The sequence below is a fragment of the Channa argus genome, chromosome 6 (assembly GCF_033026475.1).
Source record: "Channa argus isolate prfri chromosome 6, Channa argus male v1.0, whole genome shotgun sequence".
Classification (NCBI taxonomy): Eukaryota; Metazoa; Chordata; class Actinopteri; order Anabantiformes; family Channidae; genus Channa; species Channa argus.
In genome coordinates this window covers 8,311,519-8,338,704 of record NC_090202.1, presented here as the reverse complement: position 1 = coordinate 8,338,704, position 27,186 = coordinate 8,311,519, and the positions used below count along the sequence as shown (strand labels likewise).

The following is a 27,186-nucleotide window of genomic DNA, read 5'->3' as shown; positions in this document are numbered from 1 at the left end:
CCACTCTCTCTGGCTCTGTCACCCTGCTTCCTTCTATTTACTGCATCTTCTTTCTGTTTTCTGCTCTCTGTCCTGTCTTACATCATGTATCCTCTTGTTCTCTCGTTTTTTCATTTCATAATTTTGTAATGAGTTCAGTTGAGAAGTTGTACAGGATGTCACAATGTCAGCGGCTCTATCAATTTTTCTCCAGACTGTTCCAGCTTTGTTGGTGAACATAATGGCATTTGACACGGGACAACAGCCTTTTGTCTTCATTTTTTCTGCATTTTGAACAATACTGAATTGACATCCTGTGTGATTTCAAGAGAAAACCCTTTCCCTGCATTGTTTTTAGCCTATAAATTGGGAAGCTATGCAAAGTATTGATCCAACAAAACATGCTGTGACACAAAACAGCCACTGTTACATATTGTATGTGTTTACATCATGTGTCTATCCCATGGATAGTTCATGGGTAATTTATTTTTATGGGTAAAATCACACATACAGTGCAAATTTCACAAGAAATTAAACTCAGTCTGGAGAAGCTAAGAAAACATTCAGCAACAACTCGAGCAGCAAATCTCAGTGCACTCATGTGGTTGAATGTAAGCCTGCTGCCCTCCACTGGGCACATTGCTCTAGTGCAGACAAAAAAAAAAAATCAATAAATAAAAAATTCAAAGAAGCAGAACTGATCTCTGGACTTCAGGAAATAATGCTCATTGATATTTTTCAGAATATCAGTTTAACATTTATATGAATTAAAATAAACCAATACACACTTTGTGCTGCAGGGTTAGCGGTTCAAACCCAAGCTTCTCCAGTCCACATCTTGAAGTGTCCCTTGAGCAAGCCACTGAACCCCAAGATTCTCTGGTGTGTGTGTGCATCCATCACTTGTAAATTGTTTGAATATAAGTGTCTGTGAAATCACTAAATGTAATGTAATGTAAATGGCTGGTTCTGCATAAAAATCTAGTAAAGTGCTTTTACAATGTTGCTTCTCATTCACCCATTCACACACCGATGACGGCATCTGCCAGGCAAGGTGCTCACCTAACCCACCAGGAACAAATTGGGGTCTTGTCCAAGGAGGAACTGGGAGTTGAACCACTGACTCTGTAATCTGTGGGCAACTGTTTTACCAACTTGGTCAACTTTGACTTTGTCATTCAAAGACATTTTCATCAGCAGTTTCCATGAATTTTAAGTTTTTAAGCTGTTTAGTTGTACAGAAACATCATTTTTAGAGAAGGAGTTGCTAGAAAACCAAATGTTATCTATGACATTCTTTTGTCTAATGGTGTTTCCAACATGAAGGAAAATATGTCTTTTAATCTTATTTGAGTTTTGTTTCATATTCCAATGTGCTGACATAATTAGGGAACCCTGAGTTGTGGAACAGTGGTGATAACCTTTTGTAACAGGAACAAATTTTACAAAGAGGAAGCTCTGTGACACATTAACCTTTCATAACATTATTATTTGTAATGAGTAACACTTTGAAACCCTAATGTGAAATATGTATCTTCTACAGTTTACATACAGTTGTGGCTTTATTGTTGTGAATCATAGATGCATGGAAAACATATTATTCATACTGTGCTCTAATGCTTTTGAAATGATGAATGGGCATCTTCCACCATCTGAAAAATTCCTAAATCATAGCACAGATGTTGCAATAGAGGATGAGTGAAACTGCCATCTGTAAAAAAGTAATTAATTCAAGGTCAGAAGGCCATGTAAACAATACATTCAAACCAAGTCATAAAATGTTGCCACAAGTCTTTTCTTTTTGAAATTACACCCTAAAACGTGTTGTTTGAAAGACCCTTAAGTCTCCACGGAATGAAAACATCGGAGGGGACTTATCTCTGTCTTTAATTAGCTCGATGATCTCTGACATTTTAATTAGTCTACTGTCACTCTCACAGGACCAGGAGTGAGGATTAAAGACCTGTCACTGTACATCTTATTGCATTGTTGTAGATGTTCACCTTTTACTGAATGGAACACACAGGGCCAGTCGTTGGGCTATTTCGGGCTATTTCAATTAGAGCATGGATGATACGAGATGAAAATGGTATTAAGTGAGGGGCAATGAACACGGGCCCCTAGGTAGAGTTTATAACCCATCACAAGAAAAGCTCAGATCAGTGCAAACAAAGCAGATTCCTATTCATGAGGGTAATGAGCGATTCACATTTCACAGTGATCTGGTGACCTGTTTTTCTTTGCATTTGGCATTGTTGGTTGAATGTAAAGAAAAGGTGTAAGTACTTGAGCACCTTAGATAATCTACCACACCCTGTCATTAATGCTGATCCAGTTTAACCAATAGATCAAATTACTGTGCGCATGCATACATTAGATTAACATTTACATTTTACATTACATTTAGTCATTTGGCAGATGCTTTTTACCAAAACGTGACTTACAAGTGAGGTACAAGGCAAAGAAAAATCTAAGTCAAGGAGAAAACAGTAAAGCAAAATGCTATGAGAAGAAGTGTTTTGGTTTTAATGAGATGCAAGTGCAAGAAATTACAACTCGTTAATGCAGACTTGATATTAATTCTGTAATTGTGTGGAACGTTTCTTTTCGTTTCCCCCTTAGGTTTGATTACTTGGCCTGCAGCTCATCAGTGTCTATGCTCTCATCAACAGTTTTTAGCCCCCCCCCCCCCAAAAAAAAAACAACAACAACAAAACAAAAACACTCTCAAAAACTTTAACTGCAACTAGCTGTTGAGCAGAGTGGAACATTTAGAGGCTAAAGATTTACATATATCTCTCAGGAGAACAGAGACCAAAAAAAGAGAGACATGAGGAGAATAAAAGGTGGACTTTTATTTGCAGGATGCTAACATCCATGTAAAAGTCCCTCAATCCAGATATAAAAGATCAGATTAAAACACAGTACATAATGGGGGATCATATTGAAAAAGTTACCCCCCAAACTTTTTTTTTCTTTATGTCCCTGTGATTATATGCTCCCTATAAAGTAAGATAACTCCTTACTCCTCAATCCGCAATGTAGTGCAAACTGAAGTTCAGCCTAATCTAATGCGAGACATCAGCAGTCAGTAAAAATTTCAACCTGGAAGTTACTTTGTAGTCGGAAAATCTCTGATGGAGTTTCACTATGTAGCTTGCTGAGCTGCAGTGCAAACACTGAAACACACCCATAATTCTCAGTGTGTCACACATGAGACTTTCATTTACAGTATTGGCTGTTTTCAGAATTTTGGCAAAAAAAAAAAAAAAAAAAAATACAACTCGGAACATGTTTTGTTTAAATATCTCAGAACAAATGTCACTTCTTGTTGCTTAGTGTTCATGACCGAATGCCATTCGTGTATATAAACAGACGGGTTACAGTAAAAGCAGACGCCCTAAACACCATATTACTTGTGTGAAAGGATGCACCACTCCCCAAGTTCTTTGTTTGCTGTTGCGAACTCACCTGGGGGGGTTTGGCATACCACTAATTGATAAAGTGACCATGTCTATCTAATTATCAGTGCTCTGTGAAGAATAAACTCTACTCTGACAGGACTGGCTGCTCTTTATATCCACAAAGTGATCACTCTCACAGATGTGAAGATTCACAAGGCTTTTATGTCACATTACCTCTCAGCCCCCCCATGGGGCTGAGTGCTGATTGTCTTCACATAGGCTTCGGCTTGTTGTTTTGTAATGGGATTTGGAAAGGGGGCTGGCTGCAGGGCACTGCACAACGAGCCAGTCCACATGTTTCACCCATTGTCACCTAAACCCAAACCTGTGGCTAAATCTGTGGAATTTCTGTTTTACACAATATGCGGTTGTATCTGAACACATTAGGTCTTTCTGGGTGAACGTCATGAGGTACTATTTGATCGTTGATAATCAAAGTGATACATGCTGACTCTCAAATTTACTTCTCTAGTCACGGGCTCGTGCGTTTTAATACTTGGTGGAGATTTATGGATAAATTAAACCTCTATTGGTCCAGCAGAGTTTTTTGAGTCATCCCTTGAGGTAATGAGGTCACAGCTGTGGTTTAATCATCACTGTTTTTTGCTCACGCGCACTGATTGAAAACTGTGGTTACTTAACAGTTGAAAGAGGAAGTAAAGAGGAGAACTTCTACACACCCATAATAACACAGAGAGAAATGAGATGACGTAAATTATTTATTTTATTAAAAGTTGGGTTAAGCATTAGGCTGCACCACAAGCCATTAGTCATGGATCATTTCCAAATTCCAAATACTTTATAGAACTCACCAAAAGGACAAACCAAGAGAACAAGCAGCCTTCCTGACATGTCTGACTGTGATGCTGATATTGATCTTAATGACCACAAAAAGGAGCCTCGGTGGCACAAGTGAGACAGCAAGAAAATTAGGGTTTAACTGACGACGCACTACATGAAGAAAACAAAACCGTGACAAAAGTGACGTGACATAAAAGACAAAGACCTAAAAACGTGTCACATGTGGGGTCAACCCTCAAAGCATCAAAGTCACTTCCTCTTCACTATTCCTGTTATGGCATTATGATTTACTGAGGTTACTGAACATAAAGCTCTGCAGAGGTTAAACCCAAACCTAACTCGTTTTTATTAAAGTCTATAAATCCTCTAGGTACGTTGATTGTCATTTTATAGACAATGTTTGATATCTGATACCTTTGGAAAACTGATAATAAGCCTGGTTGTGTCGGCCCAAAGCATTCGGGCATTAAGCAATACGCTGACTGCAGAAATTGCAGTGGATAGGCCTTTCCAGTAAGTTGTAAGTGAATGAGTCAAGCCCAAAGATCAGTAATGTCGAAACTGAGGTGTGGCAAGTCTGCGTGGGTACTGAGGGCAACAGCCGCGCTGACTGTGCGATAAGAGCCGCACTGCACCTTTAACGACACACTGGAGAGTATTTACTGAGTGACGTGGGACGCAGGCTGCGTGCTTGGTGTGGGCAGGAAGCAGAGAGCTCACGGCGTGAAGCTAGCTACAGTTAGCAAGCGCTGTAACGGATATACAGTAGCTCGTCTTCAGGGAGGAATGATTATTAGTTAAAAATAACAATACGAAAGAACAACACATAAGCAGCAATCATTTTGCCAAATAGTTTATGAAGTTATTTATTTGTTCTTTATTTTATGACCCGTGAAACCGTAAGTGGGCTGACTTTGCAGGACAGGTTACGTCACTACACTTTTATTTTGAAGACGTAAACGGGTACAAAAACGCATCCGTTACAGTTGACTTGACTGTGGCACAGAGCGCTACGGGCAGACGGTGGCTACTTGAACGAAAACGGGGGGAGCTCGCACAAGAACCGGCTGGACAGTCGTCAGTAACTCAACATGCCACAATATAAATGGTGCTGAACGTGGGTCCGAAACAACTGTATTTACCCGCGGAGCAGCGATAGTTGACGGCCACGCCCTGTATCCACCGAGCATAGCCCCTACAAAACTGCTGGGAGAGGCTCAACGGTGAGCGGGTTGAAAGCCAGCAGGGCGACCAGCGGGCTCACAGCGGAGAGGAAGAAGGACTGTCGGCGGTTTTTGGGAACCATGAGAGAGTATAAAGTAGTGGTTCTCGGGTCCGGAGGGGTCGGGAAATCCGCATTAACCGTCCAGTTCGTGACTGGATCGTTCATCGAGAAATACGACCCTACGATAGAGGATTTCTACAGGAAGGAGATCGAAGTGGACTCCTCTCCGTCCGTCTTGGAGATTCTGGACACGGCGGGGACGGAGCAGTTCGCCTCCATGCGAGACCTGTACATCAAAAACGGGCAGGGATTCATCCTGGTCTACAGCCTGGTGAACCAGCAGAGCTTCCAGGACATCAAGCCGATGAGGGATCAGATCATTCGGGTGAAAAGGTACGAGAGGGTGCCGATGATTCTGGTTGGAAACAAAGTGGACCTGGAGGGGGAGAGGGAGGTCTCGTCCGGTGAAGGGAAGGCACTGGCGGACGACTGGAACTGCCCGTTCATGGAAACTTCAGCCAAAAATAAAATCTCGGTGGACGAACTGTTTGCAGAGATAGTGCGACAGATGAACTATGCCTCAACACCAAATGGCGACGACCAGTGCTGCTCGTCTTGTGTCATTCTTTAAGAGAGAGGAACAACCATAAAGTTTTATTCTGTGCTCGGTTTTAAGTTTGCAATGGTAAGTTGGAACATCGTGCTCTCAAGATGTGGAGCGAGGGGTTTGTGATCGCTTTGTTAAGGGACAACGCTGCAGTCCGCCTGTTATAAACTTGTCACAGGGCTCCTTTCTCAGCACATGTCCACATCAAGTGCAGAGTAGTGAAAAGCTAAATACCGGATGTATCTCGACTCGACTTCATTTGAATGTTTAGCTTTTAGTTTCTGACTTGATTTTCTTTCACCTTGACTCAGCACAGATTGCTACTGGTGGCCCACAGTAGGGCACTCGCAGCCTATTGTTTTGCTAAGGAGATAGGGGAAGTGTCTGACTCATTTGCAGAACTGGAGGGACCGGGGACGACGGACTGAATTGTACTTACAAAGTTCAGTGGTGGACTCTGCAACAGATACAGTCTAGAGTTATTGAACATCTGTTGAAATGGTATTTTCCACTGTGGAGTTAACATGACTTGGGAGATTCCCTGGTTCCTCCATGGCCTATTTTTAGGGATCAGCGTGTCTTTTTTTTCCTTTTCTTGAGCCAAGCCCAGAACTGTCCTTAAAGGCAATGTGTGTCATTCTATTTTTCTAATCAACAATTGTTCATTTATGACCCGTTTTTGTTTTCTCTCCTGTTTACAACAGTGTGTTGCAGCAAGTGTGTACTGTTGAGCTCTTCTTCATGTCTCACCCTGGCCTTGGAGGAAAATGAAGGGAGGAATGCTGCAGGGGGACCAGATGAGGAGGAGGGGATCAACTGAGACAGAGGGAGGGGTCCACTCTTCAGGAATTCTGCTGGGTTGGAGGATCGCTGCTGCACGATCAGTGTCCACTATTGACATCAACTCAATGTCAGATCCAGAGTTTCAGCAAAAAAAAAAAACAACCCCCGCCCCAACCCCTTCTCCCTTCAGGTCCAACTGTGCTCCCAACTGGAGCTAAACCCCAATGGACGAGATATGGAGAGCAACACTTATAGACACTCATAAATGGATATTTGTGTATAAGAAGAAGACAGAGAGAATAGAGTATATTTTGTTAAGGAACTGCACAGTCTGGGGCAGGTAAAGATTTAGGTGATGTCTCTGCCTAAGTCACAACACTCCAAATCCTTTTTTTCTTTTTCTCCCAAAGTCTGAAGAAACTGACAACTCTTCTGTCGGCGGAGTAAACACAATGAGCAGCTCTTGTGTTTTTTTTTTTTTTTTGTCTTTGTTGTTGTTGTTGTCTTCATCACCTCTTAAGTGTGAGAGAGGACCTTAACTGAAGTGACATGGGGACAGTGACCTTGTGTCGAGTGCCTTTCCAAAACAAATCAGCTGTTCAGATTTAGTGCCAACCAACACGTATCACCTAATGAACCCTTCAACATGGCAATCCACAAACAAGTGAACTGTTCGCCTGGATAATCTCAAAGGCTGGGGATTCTCCCAATTTTCCCATTTTCGTTTATGGGATGGCAGTTTTCTCTGTGTTTTACATTGGCCTTTTTGAAGTTAAAGATGTTCATTTTGCAATGTCTGCTTGGTCTGGCCAACTGCACAGTACCGGTACTGGAGCCCCCCGTATACATGATAACAACACCGAACTGCCAGACTTGTTAAATCAAAAGGAATGACCTTTTTCTGTTTGTTTTGCTTTATTTTAACCGAAAATGTGATGATGTATTGTTGACAAATCTAACCTGATTGTAAGTTTAAGTTCAGACTGCTCCTGTCAGTCTGTTTAAAAAAAAAAACAAAAAAAACAAGACTTTTAATACAAATTGCATTTTTAAAAAAAAGAAACCAGGCTGTGTTTTCTTTTTTTTTCTTTTTTTTTTTTGTTGACACTTGTTTCAGTGTATTACCTCAGCGCCTAAATTACCAGTTTACTTAACTTAAACAATGTTGCGAGTTTATCATTGCTTAACCACTAGGATTACTGCAAACACCCACAGTAATATAGTAGTCAAAAAGTAAATGTTTACATGAGTGCATATTTTTCTGTAACATGACATCTCCCCAAACCCTGATTTATATAACTTTTTTGATAGTTGAGGATGTATGTGGTAGGCCACAGATTAACAGGAAATGGGAGTACAATAGAGAAATGCAATGTGCTGTCGCGCTTTATGTTGACAAATTGACTGGGCACCTTTTGTAGGCTTTTATGTTTCCCCCTCAAACTCCAGACTTTCCGTGTGGTAAACGCTTTTACCACTGATGCATGTGTAAAATTAAAACTGAAAGACAACGCTAACGTATTTCAGCCTAAAAAAAAAAAATGAGTAACTCGTTTGTTTGTCTGCTGGTGTTTACATGACGCCCGTAATTTCCAGGCTCGTACAGCATCCAAGAATGACAGGATTTTGTGTAAAGATAACCATAAAGTATCTGAGGAGGTTTGTCATTGCTGCGTCTCTGATAAACCCCAACTGCATCCACAGACCAAAATGCACTCAAGATGCAAGCACATCTATTTACTCATCATTCCCACATTTAGTCACATACATGACCCGGCAGCTCGGCTTCAGAGTAATGTCTCTCTTAACTGTGTGGGTGCGAGTAGTGTTCCGGCCCAAGAGCTTCAGCCTGGGTACAGTACGTGTGGGTGCAGTGGTGTTTTGTGGAGAGTTATGACTGAGCAGGCCTCGCTCCACTTTTGTTTACCTATGGGGATCACCTGGCCCCAGCTGGCTGGTCCGTTGCACTATCGGGGAGTGGGGAGGGGTGAGTGACAGAGTAAACAAACACAAGAGTCCAGTCTTCCTGAGTAAAGACCTGTGCTGTGTTTGAGTCTTACTGTACACTTTTATACATCTTATGAGTCTGAGCACATGTGTCTGCCTGTCACTGTCCCCGTGTCGGCCTCGGTGTCGCTGCCCGTTAGCCAGTGTAAGTGTTGGTATCATATGTATTCTTTGGCTTTGCTTGCATCATGTGACTGTGGGGCACGGGGGGAAAGGTTGTGCGAGCGGGGGTGTTGTATTCAAGCATGATTATTCCATCTAACAGGTGTGATCAAATGTAACAACTGGGACACATTTTGATAATAATAAGAATAATATTTCTTTATACTGAGATATATTGCAAAACCATGGCGAATGATATAAAATGTTTTCACATGAATATTTTTCACTGTTTAGTGTGTCTTAGGGTTGTGTGCTACATGTGACTAACTCTTCATGTGGTAATTACAATTTTACTGCATACGTTTCTATAAACTTACAAATGCTGCTCGTGTTACATTATTTGTAGATAGATCATTATGGTGTGTAAGAACAGAAGCACTTTTTGCATGTAAATGCACTTTTCTCACTCTAAAGCTGAGAAGACAGTTTTACCGCTTCATATTCAGTCTCAGCGTTTTTCTCTGATCATCCTTACGGCCACAATGAGCCATGTTTCCTCTTTTAAAGACTCAAAACAGATGTGACGCGAACTGAAGTCAAACTCAAAATAATGACTTAAAATAATGAAGTTAAAATGGTAAGTTGCTTGCTACTGTGAGTGTTACACCCCCCACCCCTTTTCTGTGCAGCTTCAATCTCTTGCTGTGGTATAAACATCTGATAATAGAAGAATTTGCCCTTTGGAGAGACAAGGGCTAGTTGCCGTTTCATTTCATCAGTCTCTTTTTAATGAGCTAAAGGTGAAAGTTTCACTTCCTGCAGGTTTTTTTTTTATTTTATTTTTTTGCATAGCTCAGCATCGATGTTGTGTGCCTTCATTTGCAGCCCAGAGAAAAATGAGTGGTCTTGATGTTTACAGATGGTCCAGCTTGTCAGTGGATGCTGGTCATGGGAGATGGTCATGTGAAGTGGTTGCTATGGTTAAGTGGGCTTACGATGTGGCATGGCTGCACAGGGTGGCCTCGTGACCAGTGGGAGTTCACTCACTGCTGGAATGGTGACTGTAAAAAGAGGAGGGTGTCAGTCTGTTTGATCATCTGTCTCTCAGTCACAGCAAACATATTTTCTTTGGTCATGACAGGAAGTTTGATTTTACTTCTGAAATGCTAGGAGAAGTGTAGAGGCAGATTGTACCGATAAATGGATGGTTTTTGATTTTGTTACAGCAAACTGAATAGGGATTTCACCATGATTCAAATAAGGATTAATTGTGTTGCTCGCTGTACAGATGTGGGACGACTTTTTTTTTTTTTTTTTTTTTTTTTGCTGTTGGAAGCAGTTGCTCTGACAGGAAGTGTTGCAACAGAGCCAGTGAGAGTGGGTGGTGTGTGTTTGCATTTTTTACATGGGACATAATCACTATATAGGCTCCTTTCTGAATTACAGGCTTCTCTTTCCTTTCCAGCATCACCACACGATTTGTGAGGCTCAGGTTGTGTTCAAGAGTGTGGTTTTGCCTTTTTTTTTTCCTTGGGAGATGTGCTTTACTGTCTGAGGCAGCATACTCCCTGAGATCCATTTGACTCCTATCAGCCTTACTTTCTCTACGCTATTTTTACACATCTCATCTTGTGATTAAAACAACATACATGTGACATTCATTGCTTGTGGTTTTGGTGCAGAACTGCTCTTTGTTTTATTACTTACGGTTGTGGTTATTACCATAACAACACAGGAATAACCTTTTGCTCTTTGTTTGCGTTAGCCTCGCAGGCTGAATAAGCTTTGTTGCTTTTTCTCTCATTCAGTCACACATGAACACACACACACACTGCAGTTAACCTACATTGTGCACGTTTAAACACACTGCAGTTTAGATTCCTGCAGCATTCCAGCACCAAGACTTTGTCCAGACACAAACAGCAGAGGCATCATTCACCTCTGCTTCTGCAATTTCTGCACAGGATAAGACCTGCTTCCTTTTTACCCAGTTATCACCTTATTCATGCATTCTTATCATCTTGAACTGTTTTATCGTGTTGTATGATTGACTTCATGTAAGTAGGGTTTGCTGCAGTACGTTACAGTGGTGTTGAAGCACGGCCGTGTCTTTGTATACAAGTGTGTGCTCGTTGGTGTAAACTGTGCGTATGTCTATTGGACTGAGTAAACACGTCAGGGGTTAGTTGAGTGTACGAAATGTCACGGCTGATCAAGCATCAGTTCCTTCATTCAGCTCTCTGTAAATCAGGGAGTGGCGTTCTCACTTAGAGCTGGCTGTGCCAAGATGGGGAATGCCCTCAAATTCCTCTCATTCCTGTCATTCCTTCAACTGTAAGGTCTGAACATGTCTTCGGCCCAAACTGAAAGAGAGATGAGGGGAGAGGGGTGGGGGATGGAGATAAGGAGTGGTATTTACGATTAATTTCAGGGCCAGTAGTGGAATATCACCAAGACGCTACAACGAACACAAAGGAAGAGAGAGAGGGGAGCAGAGATAAAAGATCAACTAGAAAGTGCAGGGTCTGTCTAAACTGGCCTTCAGATGCCGCCCCTCTGTGTCACAAGATGGATTCCACTGGGAACACAGTCAAACTGCTCTTTATACCCATCTTTAGATAATCATTGCACAGTTGCCTTGTTTCACACCAGAGCTCAATCTAGAAAGGAAAGTAGGCCACAGAAGCCAGTTAGACAGGACTAGTTACTCACAGCATCCCTTGTGTGGATTAATAGCTTTTGTTCACTTGTGCCAGTGAGGGCATGTGATGCTTAAGGACCTGATTTGTAATTGAGCTCAGTTGCAATCAGTGTTTTAATTTTGATGGGAGAAAAAAAAAAATCAGGTCAAAGTGTGTAGAGATGTGACAGATTGATCTTCCTGTATAATAAAATAATATAATTAAATATATAATTAGTATGTTGGGATGGCAGGATACATTCCCAAATGTATAGTGCGTTAAGACCTTCAGTCACTTTGACACCACACTGTGACTTTCGGTTCTCGGTGAGTCAGGCCCTTTGTCACTCACTTGGTGGCTGCAGGCTTCAGATGTAGCTCCTGAGGTTTGGGTGTGGTTTCTTACTTGAATAGCAGCCTGGCTTTTCTGCCTGAGGACTTACAAGAAGCGAGTGACCTTACATTTTTTTTTGTTTGTGTCACAGTTTGATCATGGGCCTTCATCAGATGTTTAGAAATGATGCATTAGAACCTCGTTCAGCAATGGGAAGATGACATCATTTGGACATGAGCATGCTGTTTGTGTGATTTTGGAAGAAAGTTAGAAGTTAGAAAGTTAGAACAAGGGTCGTGATAATTTACAAAATAATAATACCTGCACCAGCAGCAGCACAGAGACGTGAGAGTCAGCAGCACAACAGCGGCTCTTTGTGATGATTATAGAGCCTTAAAGTTTTCTTCATGTTTAAAGCTAGTTTCAAACCCTGCATTGCCACTTTGGTTTGTAATATTTTCACTGTGGCATGAACTGAATCAGTAGGAAATATGCTAAGCTAATTTACCTTAATGACTAAAAATTATTATTTGTGATTGGAATAGATTTTGAAATCTCAGTTTAAAAAGGATTAAGTAGCATTTGGATAATGTTTGGTTGAAATGTATAACAAGTCAGTAAGCTGTTAGTTTTGTTGTTGCTTGACTGGGCTACGCAATCTGCCATTTCGTGGGAGTAAATATTTCTTAATACTGAGTCAGAACTGAATTCTGCTGTGGAGCTAGTTTTTATTGTACGTAGCATATATGCACAGTTCTGCACTTCGCAGACTAAGTTTGAAGTTATGAAGAGCTGGCAGGATTTATCATCATGCTATAAACCAAACCAGTAATACAATATAAACTTTTGTTAAAAATCGAATGTTCTCACACACTCATATCTTCATGTCACTCAGCTTCATCTTCCTGCCCTGCTTTATTTTCCATCCCCCCATCTGGTACATCTGTGGTCGAGGGGAAAAGGGTTTGTGGCTTCCTCCTCTGGGGCTTGATGCTGGGTCATGTGACTGCCTCCCACCAGCCCGGCGTTGCCCTCCTGTCACCACGGCAACTTCAGCATTCTGACTAACATGCCGCGACATCCGTGACCTTACTCCCCCATTTGCAATACCATTTTTTTTTCTCATTCCATCATCATCCTCCCCCTCCTTTTCTGACTTGTTCTCATCATTACTTCATATTTGGGTGCCTTTTCTAGGAATCAGTCATTTTCAGCCCTTTGTAGTTGACACTGTGCTGGGCTCAGAAAAGTCTTAAGGCTTTTTAGACAGCTACCGTGTTAGTGGGATAGGTGTGTTTATTTAGTTATTTACTCCTGCCTCCTTCCTTCCCGAAGTTATGAGTCCAGATTTATCATCACAGTTTTTCTCTGGAGGCAGGTTTATGCAACATCTCTTTTATAACCTGAGAAACCAAGGGGCAAAAAAGAAGCTCGTGGGAGAGAAACGTCTAAAAGAAATGCTGACATTTTCAGGTACAGTGGGAAATGTGTGGCCTTGTTAATGTTTGGATATGTGTGTAAGTCGTTTGTACGTGTCATCAATTAGATGGGACATTTTGTGAGGGTGTCTCACATAATTACCCTCCAAATCACTGTACTGTTGGGTAATAATGGTTTTGATGGTGCCAAAATGATAGTGCCAACCTTATAATATAAAGTAAGGGAAAACCTAATATGATTTTTCTCCGAATTGTAGACCTTTTTTCTGATTTAGAGTCATCAGAAGCACCAGGAGTTTCAGTAACTCTCTGGGAACATTTGTGAAGCTGCTAACTTTAAAAAAAAAAACTACTTATCATACTTTTTTTTGTTCAGTAACACAACTACTAGCCAAGATTTCAACATGTATTTACCTTTCGGAAAGGATTTCCAAATATGGTCCTGGAAGACAAAGTAGTGCGTGGCACAGCTGATTGTTCACTTAGTTCACTCTGTGATTGTGCACAGTAGCCCCACCCTGGATACCAACGTGTCTGTCTCACTTACTAACACATGTGTCTGTCTCACATACTAACACATGGCAGCAGGAAGTGAGTGTGGTAATACAAACATCCATACCACTACCGCCAAATCATTGCTAGCTCAAAACACCATCATATTTCCGCATGAATCACACGTGAGTCTCTTTCGTTTTCGGTGAATCCCCTGTGATATTTTGGTCCTGACAAGGTACAGCCTGCACACGTGCAATCACACCTGTGCATGTGCACATGCTCAGTGGCCTTAAACGAAATTGTCACTGTGGACGGTGTATTATTTTTAAAATGTAAAAGTTGCCCTAGTTATGACCCTCTATGTTGAATTAGTCTTTGGGAATTCAGGGAGACTTAGTTCTGAGGAAAGAGCTCATATCCTGTTTGGAACTGTGGAAGAGGAAGTCTCCTGTGACAGTGGGAATCTCCAGTCTACTGACCCACATTACAGGACTCTGGATACTGCTGAACTCTTGATACTACTACTATTGTGTTGTAGTGTTAAAATATATACTTTAAACAGACAACAATTTAATTTTTGAATATCAGAATAATCATATCAGTATTTGCAGAACATCTTGCATGTTAAATAAGCCAGCAGCCTTTTTTTTTTTTTTGGCTGCCTCTTGTTTTTGCACGTGTACAGTTCCTGGCATTGAGACTATGTAGAATAGTGTTAAAGACAGACAGAATGTGAGCAAGGTTGTATAAACTGATCAGCAACATACGCAGCCGTACACCTGTACAATCTAATGCAATCCAACACAGCAGCTTAGCCATTCGTTTCCAAGTAAGTTTCTCCATTTTTGAGTCAAAGATTTTGAAGTGTTCCCACAATATTTCCAGATGGTTATCTCCACAGCTAGCCTTGGAATTGGCTTATTTTGTTATTCTGTCTATGTCTTTTCTTGCTCTGAACCTAGGAAATTCTTTTCACACATGCAGCAAACAACAGGGTGCTGTCTGGTGATTGTCACCGACTGAAATACTTGGTTTGATTTGAGCAGGATCCAGGACATAACACAAAAAGCACATGAAAACATAAACAAGTTCCTTAAAGTGTTTCATTCTCATATGGCCAGTTAGACAATTCTTCCTATAAACATCCAATTTTTTCACTCTCAGCTGGTCTCAGTCAAATGTTACTGTACACGGACTTTGTACTAGAGAGACATTATGGACATTTGGGGGCAGAAGTTTACATCTCTTTATTTTAAAGACATTTTTTTTCATGAGCATAGTATTTAATGCACAATTAGCTATTATACATTACATAGCTTTTACATATTCTTTCATTGCATGAAGGTTAAAGTTGCATCCCTACGTGGAATCTCAGTGTCAGCGGATGCTTAATGTAATCCTAGCCCTCATAATAAGGAAATACAAAGGTTATTTCATTATCAGAAAAATTAAATCCACAGAGTAATAAAAGTGCAAATGTGCCCTTGATAAACTAATTAAAATGAACTTGATTAATTTCTGATACAATAACATTTTTAGTTAATTTGCATTAAATAATATGTTGGTAACAAAGAATTCTTCCTTTTTAAAACAAGGTGATGCATACTTTTACATCCAGCTGAAGACACTGCCTGGCTTATCTGTCTCCACCAGCCTAAAGACGCTGTGTATGTTTGAAACTAGCTTATTTGGTTTGTAACCAGTTAAAACCAGAAGAAATCAAATAGCATATCACTAGCGTTTGGCATCAATTGTGAAATAGCATTGCTTTCAGAAATTCACAATAATTCAGCCTCTGAATTACAAGTAGGACACTGGTGTGATGTGGTTTTCCCACTTGGCTGCATGAAATAATGCTTTGAGTGATGTGACAGGAGTGTGGCATTATTCGCAAGGTCAATTCCAGTTTCAAAACCATCCAGCCATACTTGGAATAGTTGACCATTAATGCAGATTATACTCTTGCTAGTGTGATCTAACTTTTCCAGTATCCGACTGCATCCAGTCCTGCTCACTTCATTCAAAGGTGTTAAAATTACATTTGCAGTCTGTGTGGACTGATATGCAAATATCTCGGCGAGATACAGAAAAGACATGATAACTGGAAAGCATGTAAGCGGGCGGGAGCTGCAGATAAATCCGTAGCTCACTGCTCATTTCCGCCTTTGGCACCTTATGCTTGGTTGCAGAGTAATTTAGTGATCAGTAGGTATGTTCACAATCACTGTCTGGCTGTTGAGTTTTCAGCGTGTCCCAATTGGGCTGCCTGTAGGTTCCACCAAAAGAAATCCGCACTAGGAGAGATGAAATGCATTCCCCTTGGAGAGCAATGTTTTATCATCACATGGACTGAAATCAAAAGCACAAGGTAGGAAAAACCTACTGTTCCCACACTGACTAACTCAATGCGGAGCCAAACTTGATGCAGCAGTTTTACTAAAATAACTCAGCACAGGCAACATTGAGTTGACAACCGCGTTGCATAAGCTTCACAAAGAATTATATTACGGCAATGCCCACTACAATGTTTGTCACATTTGTCATGTGAAACTGAATGGTGTCAGTTCTGGTGATCGGTGAACTGACAGGAAGGAAGGGCGTTTCCATCTAAGACTTCCTGTCCTGCTCTGTGACTCAGTGTCGCTCCTTATGCTGCTCTTTTCCTTTTCCCTCCACTTTTCTCTTCCTCTCCCGTTGAGCCTGTCTAATTCTGTCCTCGCTCATTTCTTTCACTCACATTTTTTCGACTTTATTAGCTTTTGTTGGACCATCTGTCTTAAGTTTTTTGGAATGGCAACATGTTATCAGCTCCAACAGCAGATGTTTGAGCCTGTTTTTCCCCCTTTACACACAGAGTTGGAAATTCTTGGGAAACATGCTTTTATGCGTTATTCCCAATGGGAGTTTAATGGGATTTCATGCGAATGTTGATATTGCTGCTAAGCTACTCCCTGCAGCTGATAAGGTTTAGTTTAGCACAAAGATTTGAAACAATTAGCTTGGCTCTGTCTAAAGGTATAAATCCTTCTACCTGACCATTTCTGTGTGGCTCAGTGAGCTTTTAGAAGTGCTAGTGGACGGACGTTGGAACCAGTCTACCAGTGCTTTTCCACCACATTTCCAACCTTTTAACTCACCTTGACCGTATTCATCATTTTTTGGTTTTCAGTCAGTGGAGAGACTTTGATACCTGAATGGTACTTTTTTTTGGTGTCACCTCTTTGGAGGTTCCAACCTGGCTGAGAAAATAAAAGGTGATGTGACAACACAGCAGACTACTGATTGGTCAGAGAGGTGTTCCTGCCACGCTGTCGCATTTAAACAACCACAGATGTCGCATCATGTGAACTCTGAGTTTTTTCCAGCATCCTTGTCTTTAAATCTGTGCTCTGCATTAAATATATCCCAGTTTCTCTTTATCAGGCTGATTTGGACCTTCTTAACACAATATATGCATTATTTATGTATTTATTTATGTACACTGATTGGCTGGAGGTGTGGCCTCTACGTTCAACGGCAGCCAGTGGGAGCATAATCTAATGAATTATACATCTCCCATTAAGCTGCGCCTGCAGCTACATACTGGCGGCATTTTGAAATGTAACAAAAAAAAAAACAATGTTGACATCTCTGCTTGTTTTAAAATTTCATCATGTAGTTTGTGTTTAAAGATTACGTCAAAATGCTTTAGCTTTGCTCGATACTCCATACCACTCTGTGTGCTCAGTGTAGCTCCAGGTGGGTTCCAATGTGTTCTCTGTGTTCAGCAGCAGATTCTTTTAGTCCTCTAACTTGTGGGGTGCGGCCTCCATGGATCTGACTCCTTTATGCACCTTCTTCCATTGCTTCGTGCTCCACTTCCGTAGTTCTAATGTTATGGCTGATCAGTGTATCTGTATAAAACTCCAGTCATAATAATATTGATTAATATCTGGGTTGTTTATCACAGAGTCTGTAAATTGTCAGTTGTAACGAGATCCCACTGTGAAAGTGAGGCCGACCTAATCATTACAGAAACGGTATGTCCAACAATCTTAAACAAATCAATAAACATGATGGAACAGATGAATGCAGCTGTGCTGGAGAGGGAGATAGTGCGGACGGATCCGAGAATGAGAGAGAGAGAAGTCAGAACACACTAGGATATGAGGGATGAGAGGAGGCGACGCTGCAGGACTCTCATTCAGGCTAATACCATTAGTGTCACCATGCAGGCGGATCATATGACACACAGTCATTACTGCTCCTTATTTATTTACCCTGACACACGCACACATAAATTGTACCATGTCACATATCCTGTAAAGTTTGTCCCCCCCCCCCCCCGTACCCCTAAAGTCAGACAAATGGCAATGTAAACACACATGGGCTCAAACAAATTATGCCTAGATTGCGTCACACATGAGTGCACATGTCTGAAAGCTCATAACGGGCCCCAACCCCACCCTCCAGTTCCCGTGTCTTCTCCCAGTCTGTAGATCCAGCCTCTGGGCTTGCCTTCTCATGTCGTCTCCGGGTGTATAAGCCTCCAGACCATATGGGCTCTAGGGGCTTAGTGGACCTCCAGCCAGCCCCGAACCCCCTGGAGGGCCTGCTGTTGAGGGTAATTCAGGGGCATCTTTTCTTCTTTTCAGCTCCTTTAGCTCCCCACTTCCTTTCTGTAAAATTAAAAGGAAGTCTGAGTGCTTGAGATCATCTAGCAATTTCACTTTCCTTCCCCTCTTTTTCTCCCTGCCTGGATCATTTCATTGAATTTAAAACCCCACCATTTTGCACATTTGTAAGCAAATTTAAGGTAACTGCTTGTCTCTGCACAGTGTTAGCTTGTTATGTAATTATTATTTGGTTTGTGGATCTCAGCAATCCAGGCTGGGCAGATGGCTCTGTGTTGCTCACCAATGACTCTCAGTCTCTCTCTTCCTCTTCTTCCTCTGCATCACATGTCTGTGTTCGTCTGCAAGTCTTTGTGTCTGAGTGCGTGTGTGTGTGTGTGTGTGTGTGTGTGTGTGTGTGTTGTTTTAGGAATATCTCCTCTGTAGACCATATGGTACTACACTGCCTGCTGGGCAAAGAAAATCCCGCATGCAAAGGCAGCAGAGACACCAGTACACACACACACACACACACACACACACACACACACACACACACACACATATATATACATGCATCACACAGTAGTTAGCCCAACGTCATTATCATGTATTGTGCATTGTAATTAGTCTGCACCTTCACGTCTGTTGTTGTATAACAGCGATACCCAACAGGCCTGTGCTGTGTTCATCTGTCAGTCTCTCCGCTCCCATTGCTGTCTTCCCTCCTCCTCTTCTTCTTCTTCTTCTTCATCCTCTTCCTCCTCCTCCTCCTCCTCCTCCTCCTCTTTCTCTCTGGCTGATTTGCTTTCTACCTGCCTGCCCATACTTGTCTACATTTCATGCTTCCATTTATCACTGAAGCAACTTGCCCCCAGCCTACCTGAGTCACGGGGCCTTTTCTGAGCCATAACGCAGAATTCATATGTTCGTCCCACACATCCAGCTGCCTGTATGGACATTTGTGTATCTACTTTGTCAGTTCAGAGAAGTGTATATTCTCACTCTGTCTTACTTTTTTCTTTTTTACTCTCTTTCATCCTCTGATTGTTTCTCTACCTCCATCTCTCTGCACATTTACAAAAACTCTCATAAAAGCAGTACATGTTAACCAAGCACACCTTGCATGTTTTGAGCTATTTAGCAATGTACTGTAGGTTAAAGGAAAATGCTTTACGCATAATTTCTACCTGAGATACCTTCTAACTTGTTAAGAAGTTGGACACAACTGAGGAACCATGTTTGATAAGACGCTGAACACATAAGCAGGTTTTTTTAAGCAAGCCCCCCGAGTTAGCCACAGTTGTATGGTAGAGGCAACGAGAAAGGTATAAAAAATATAAAGTTTCAGTTGCAAACATCTGTCACAGTTTACAAACCAACTTCCTGGTTTAATTGTTACTCACTTTTGGCTTATCTCCTGCAGTTGATTAGCTGAACTCAGTTTCCAATCACACTGGTTTGTTTACAAACTGTGTAACTCTTTTGTCAATCACATCATTTTTTTGGTTCATTCAGTTGGGTTACAACTCTGCACTGAGAATTATGACCACGCTATCCCAATTAAGCCCAGATTGTATTTTACGTGCGATTGATTTGAGCATTTTAACATTGTTGCGGCATTAACCAGTTGGTATATATTACACAGCTGAAGCAAGTTTCCTGTCTGTTAATTAATTTTATAGGGAAATTCATGCATAGATTTAAAATCCAGGTTGTAGTCAGGCAGCGATGATTTGTAAAGAGGCTTAGTGTTGCAGAAAAACTGCTATTAACTTGTTCCGTGCACGTTGCTGTCTGTCTAGGTTTTATACCTGCATAGACTTGCAGCAGAGTCAGACTGCATAAAAAGGGAAGGTCACTGAAATCAAAGTACTCCAAAACTCCCACGCTTCTCCTCTAGTCAGGCTTTCTCTCTCAGATTAGACAGATCACATAAAAGCATTTACCTCGGTGTCTCTCAACACTCGGGTAAACAATGAAACACGGTGTTTTCTAAAGAAATGTGGGGAGAGAGCGATTGTGTAAACCCCCATGGTACAGAATCGTCCACCCCCCACTGCATCATCTGCCACAATGTCTGCTAACTGTCCAATGTTGTGGTATGAATGAGGGTACAGCTGGAAGAGAGATAGAAAGAGACGTACAAAGGAAGGGGTGGAAAAGGAAATGAGACAGTTGGAGACTGGTTAACTGGGACTATTTTTGATTTTGATTTTCTTTTCTGTTTTGCAGGCCGTCAGAGGGATACAGGCAGAGATGAAGTGAGAGACAGACACACCGAGGAGGGAGGTTAAGGATAAAGAGACAGGCACAGGAACAAAAGCAATGGCATTTAATATGAAACAGAATTTCAGAGGTAGCCTACTAGCTTAGTCGCCATGACAACAACACACTTAAACCAGCATTTAATTGGTGCTGTCTGCACTTGTCTGTTGTATCTCCATTCACTCCCTCAGTGTACAGTATATAATTATACTGTGATTTGTGGTATCATGTGCCAGCACAAACCTGCCTACCATATGGTATATATTATTATGTTTGGTTTGTAATCTCACACTGTAATATGGATCAACTTTCTATCAGTGCCACATCAGGTTAGGCTTGGATTTATAGATCACAGTAAATGAAAATGGAATGCACTGCCTGTACTGGATAGAGAGAAGTACATATTTCTTAAGTGAACAACATGACAGTTGTTTGTTTTAGAGTGAATAGTCAGTAAATGACTCAGTTTATGATAACTGATATATTTTAGCCTCAGGCATCTCTAAAAGTCAGACAAAGCAGATTGCTGGTAAAGATACTTGTGTTCTGTTTAAGTATAGGGAGGGTATATGTTTGCGCTGGCTCGTACTTGCATGAGGGACTGGGTGTCTTGTGTTTATCTCACGCCCTACTCAACTCCTTAAAACTGTTGTCACTGGACATGAGATAAGCTCTCTGCACGTTTGACAGGACTTCTTTGTTTGGGTGTTTGGCCTACGGGCAGCCTCTTGTATCGCACGCAAGAAATTATGATCCGAAGCAATCACAAATCGTTTTGCTGCAGTTTTTACCGATCGCCACAGGTCTGGCTCGAGGCTTGTAGACCAAAACCCAAGTGTGGTAAGCAGAAAACACAGCGGGATATTTTCAGTTTCGACGTAACACTTCAAGCTTGTCTCCTCTTTAGCCTGCGGGCTGATTACCTTTTCTGTAGGTTTCGGTGTCGGCATTTGGTGTAGTAACCATAGGCTTCAGCTCACACACACACTTAGGAACACTGAGAAGCAGAATTAAGAGCAAGATGAGGCGATGGAATCGTGGCTGGCAAATGGCAATTTCACTGTTTCTCAAGGTGCAGCGCTCTGAATGTGTCAGGCTCCCCACGGGTTATTTGTCTATTTTCAGAGAGCTGTAGGCGGTAAAGAGCAAGTATTCAAGCCAGGACAAGATGTAGATGTTCTGTTAAGAATGTAACAGCTGCAGTGACAGAGAAGTACATGCATGGGGAGAGGACAATAAGCAGATAAGAATCACAACTCAAGTGTGTGTATAGGATATAAGGAGCCTGTTGTGTAAAGATATCAGACAATTAATTCCCGTCTTTAAGTCCAAAGTTTGAGCAACGTTTATACTTATCTACATACAGTTTTTGGTTTTAATGCAGCCAGCAGCAAAAAGAAAGTAAGAAAAAAATGGTGGATTTTGCAGCTACGCCAAATGACGAGGAAGTGATGTTCAACAAGCCAAAAGAGTTAATAGAGAACTGAGGTTAAAGTAGTAACGTTCAGAAACATACAGTAGGTGTTTTGATGTAAAAACAGCGCGACTCAGCTGTGCATTCCTGTGAAGTGAATTCATTCCCCAAGCCTCCTGGGGCAGCCACACATACACACATACTCTCTCACCCACACCCACACACACACTCACTCATTCTGCAGAGTTTTGCAGCCGTGTCTGACCCCGCAGTTGATAAGATAGGGGTGGGTCGCACGGCTTGCAAGCAGATGCTGTTGTAGCCGTTGACAGGAAACTGAAACAGGGTGGGATGTTGAGGCTTCATATCTCCTTGCCTGTTTGTGTTTGGGTGTGTGTGCTTCTTGTTTGACCGTTTGCCCTCTCCCCTCCTGTCAAACGCTGGTTTCCCAAATTCACAGTTTTTCCTCTATGAATGCTTCCACTCATTCGGGGTCTGAGTGGGCTCTTGTGCTCTGTGTGAACGATCCTGGCTGCACCAAAAGATAGTAAAGAGAGAGGAGCCATACTGTAGGTCAGTCTGCATTCTGCCATTTGGCCACCAGACGGGACAGTGGGGAGACCGTACTAGCTGGTACTATTGTGTTCTGGTGAATAAAGGCCCTGTCACAGACCCACAAACACACTGACCCAGCTATCCAAGTCACATGTGCTGTGTATTTTTATTGATACCGGCAGGCTTCAACCCCATTTATCCCTCAACTTTGACCAATTTTTCTTACAAAGATTTTCGTGTAGTAATAAAAAACAAAACTATTATTGCTGTAGACTTTCATTTGGATGCAAATATAAAATTTCCACAAGAGTTTAGGACCAGTCGAATGTGACTAGATGTTGGTCACGTGGCCACATATATTTTCTTTGTGGTTCCATGACCACAAAAATGTGGCAACATGAAAGTTTGGAAAAATCTGAAATATAAACAGGGCTAGTTCAAAACTTTTGTTTGATTTTCTCATGATTCTCTCATAATTCTTGCTTTAAATGTGAAATTTGCGATTTCAAACTGTCATTTTAAACTCACAGTTTCGAAATTAATGCAAGAATTCGAAAAAAGAGGCAAAAAGTTACACTTTAAGCTATGATTCTTCAATTTCTTAGAAAACGTCAGAATTCTGAAATCAAAGACAACAATCAGAATTCCGAGACAAAAGTTCTGAGACAACTTAAATAATTTTTTTATAGAGGCCCCAGTTGGCCCCCAAATTTTTTCCAGTTCCATTTTTAAAGTTGCACTGTGCATTGCCGGTCCAAGCCCGGTAGAAATTGGGGAAGGTTGCGTCACTAAGGGCATCCGGCATAAAAAACTGTCCCGAATCAACATGCAGACAAATGATCCACTGTAGGATACTGTACTGTAAGACATGATATGATTTCATGGCTGATATTTTGCTGTCAGACTTCCAATATTCAAAGATGTAAGTTGTGAAAACAACAATTTCGCATTCAGCATTATGTGTGATTTCACAGTGCATAATTTTGCTCTCATTTGCCAGTTTATTAGGGACAGTATACATCCATCCGCCAGCTACAGTCACTCAGACTGTATTGCAGTTCAATACAACAGTTCTGTATACAGACTAATGGTAAACGTTTCCTAAAGTAGTAGCTTTAGAAGCAAAGGGATAATAAAGGTGCAAGTGATGTGTTGAAATTACATTTAATTTTTATAGCTTGTAGGAAATTTAGGAAATTTGTGAGAAACAGCTAAGATGAAATCATAACATAACGAAAAGATATGACAATGACAATGCTAGTCAGGCACTGAAATATGTGTACTGTGAAGTTCTCTTATTAGACTCACATTACACAGTGTCCAAGTAGTAGAGGAAACAGTCCAAACATGGTCTGTTTGAAAAGTGCATAAATTCCATATTTATAACCATCGCTACAGGAAGTGTGACAATTTTTCAAAAATCCAATGAATTTGTTGCATAAGACCCCAATTATTATGACTCCCAGTTATGCAGAGAATAACTCCTTCCTGTGATGTGGTGCTATGATTCACTATTCACATTCAGACAAAACCAAATGGGGGCCACTAGATGCTGAATGTGTGTTTACAACTAGGCACAAATCCGACTCTTTCTTCCTTACACATAGAAATATGATGCTGAGAGTTCATTGTATTCATTTTTACCTGCACGCCACAGGCATCAGCAGGCGAAATGAAGCCTGCAGGCTGTTTTACATACAGTTATCTAATTCGGTTCCATGTGAATGGGTGTCATGGTGAAAGTGTTGCATTAGTCGCTGGGGGTCACAGTCAAACAGCTCATCTGGGAGAGGAGGCTCTCTTCCAATGTGCAATTCTTAGAGGGAGGGAGATAAAGGAGGGGTTAGCTGAGTGTGGATAGATGAGTCACAGTGTGTAGGAGCAGGAAAAATAGATTAGAGTTCTCTGGACCCTCAGGCTTTTTATTTCATCTTGTGTTGTGAAAGACTGAAAGAAATATACAAAAATAAAGATGAGAAAGACTGATGCTATCTATCTATCTATCTATCTATCTATCTATCTATCTATCTATCTATCTATCTATCTATCTATCTATCTATCTGTACATGCAAGTACAATGACAAATATGATAACAAATATAATAATCTGTGAGTTGCTGTATTTTGTCATTTGTACTAAAATAAATATATTAGCCTGTAAAACAGTTTAATTTTTCTTAAGATGAGTCAAGAACTTGACCGTGTTCAACGAGGCAAATTAACTGACTGGACATGGTTTAGAAAAACACACACTGGCTTATATAAGGCCTCACAGTTTATACTGCATGCCAGGGTATAAACCAAGTCCAAGGACGTCCCTGTAGACGTCCAGAGTAACAGGTCAGGCTAAAGCTTTGAATGTTTCCAGTAGCACAGTATCCCCAGACTGTGTGAAATGGAAGAAAACAGCAGCCTTGCTAGAATGGGCCGTGCAGCCAAACCGAATAATTAGACAAAAAGGACTTTGTTCAGGGAGATGACCAGGAACCAAAAAGAGCTTTAGACCTTTCCTGGAGAAATGTTAACCTTGAAGCGATTTGCCTGTGATTTTTAATTGATTAGCAAAAATGTCTTTCCTTTTTTCATTATTAAATACCTTCCAAAGTAACACTAAAGATTTTAATATGTTTTAATAAGTATTGTACTTCCATAAAGTTTAGCATCCATCAGTTTTTCTGATGGGGCCCTCGTCAGTGACACAGGTTTGCTGTCAAATATTTCAAGTATTTGACAAGTATTTCAAGCATATTAAATTTTCACAGACTGATCAACTAATCAGTTCAGAGTCAACTGATCTCTAAACTCCTGTTTTAAACCAATCAAACACCCCTTTAATCTATTACTTGTAAGTTCCGTTATGAGATACTAAACATTTCCAGAAAAACACATACTGTATCAGATCCCCTGATAATTTTCACACCACATTTTGTATTTCTGGCAGTAGGGACCACCCCTTGTTTGGAACAAATTCATAAAATGCCATTGTGGGCTTAGAGCCACCTTCACTGAACAGACCCAGAAGAAAATGCTACTACAAGAACCGAATCACTACAGAAATTAAAGCAAGGATCCTTGGTCAAAAATGGAATAGTTGTTTGGAATGCACTGCATTTTGTGTCCAAGTTGTCCCTGGAAATTGTATGGACCATATAATGCCCTATAAATTCTTACAATGAAACAAACAAGAAATTAATGTATTGTTAAAGTATTGTTTGTGGCTAAATATTGCTTTACTGTAAAAAAAAAAAAAAAAAAAAAAAAAAAAAAAAAAAAAGAACTGTCATATCCTTTTGTATAAAAATAATCTGAGCCTGATATCTGCTTCTCAAGGACATGCCACACTGTTAAAGGCTTTTTTTTTTTTAATTCTGTTTTATTGCTTTAGGAAGTGTAACAATTTAAGACTAAATTGGCTTTTTGTCAACAAGCCTGAAACCCCAAAGGGTGCATTTGAGAGTTTTGCAAGTCCTTGAGAGATGTAGACAAATGGTTCACCTTTGAGTCTAACTCTCAACTGGTATAAATCCTAATTTAATGTCCACAGTTAAACATAAAGGATTTGTTATGTAGAAAACTAGTTAATGAGTGAACATTTAGGGCAAGGTTTTCAACCTAGGAACCATCTTTCTGATTAAGGGGATTTTACCTTGCTTGCTCCAGAACCTTCAGAGTTTTCACTTTGGTCAGAATCAAACTAACCTGTGTCAAATGTAACTTAGACCATGGTCCAAACTAAGAAAGCAGAATTTGGTTTAACCAAAATAGATGGTCCAGATTAAACTGAACCACGGTTCAGTTTGTGTCTTGTATGAAAACGTTTTCCGCGTGGTTTGCACCTTCGGACCAAGTACAAGAAATGGAGGCAGGTTATCATTACCCCTAGATCAAATGAGGATTAAAAACTTTCACAGGATCAACTACGGAAGAAGGAGATGAGATATTTAATTTTAATTTGGTCCAAGGGGGTATCAATGTTCAAACTGTGGGCGGCTTTTTAGGCTTTTTAGTGGCAAAAAATGAAGTAGTAACTTCTATTAAATGCTGGTCAATAAACTAAAATGTGTGTGACCTTCGACCAGCAAAACACAGACGGGATGAATATTTTTTCTATTATGAGTCACCTTGGCTTTATATACTGGGCTAAGTTATTAACAAACAATTCATGGAAATGTGTTTTAAAAAACCCGATAACAAATGTGATTTCCACATTGAAACTTCTTTAATGAATGAATGGTCAAAGCCTTCGCGTACTGTACCACCAGGGGCCGCAAACCACCGGCTGCAAAGCCCTTATTTAGAGTAAACATTTGAGCGCAGAAATTCCCAAAACCAAAAAGAAAATGTTCATCCTGTGGACTACTCCTTTAATGTCTAAACCATGAGCTCACTTGTTTCACTGATGAGCTCATGCTGCAGTTTCTTTGTTCACTCATGGCCAAAGC

The 27,186-nt window shown here is 40.9% G+C and overlaps 1 protein-coding gene across 1 annotated transcript; it reads left to right on the top strand.

Annotated features, from left to right (window-relative positions):
* The first annotated feature begins 5,213 nt into the window (after positions 1 to 5,213).
* LOC137128862 (ras-related protein Rap-2b) lies at positions 5,214 to 9,352 on the top strand. Its single transcript, XM_067507500.1, has 2 exons — positions 5,214 to 6,154; positions 6,781 to 9,352. Exon 1 carries the CDS (start codon positions 5,549 to 5,551, stop codon positions 6,098 to 6,100), a length of 552 nt encoding a protein of 183 aa, XP_067363601.1. The 5' UTR covers positions 5,214 to 5,548; the 3' UTR covers positions 6,101 to 6,154; positions 6,781 to 9,352.
* The last annotated feature ends 17,834 nt before the right edge of the window (positions 9,353 to 27,186 follow it).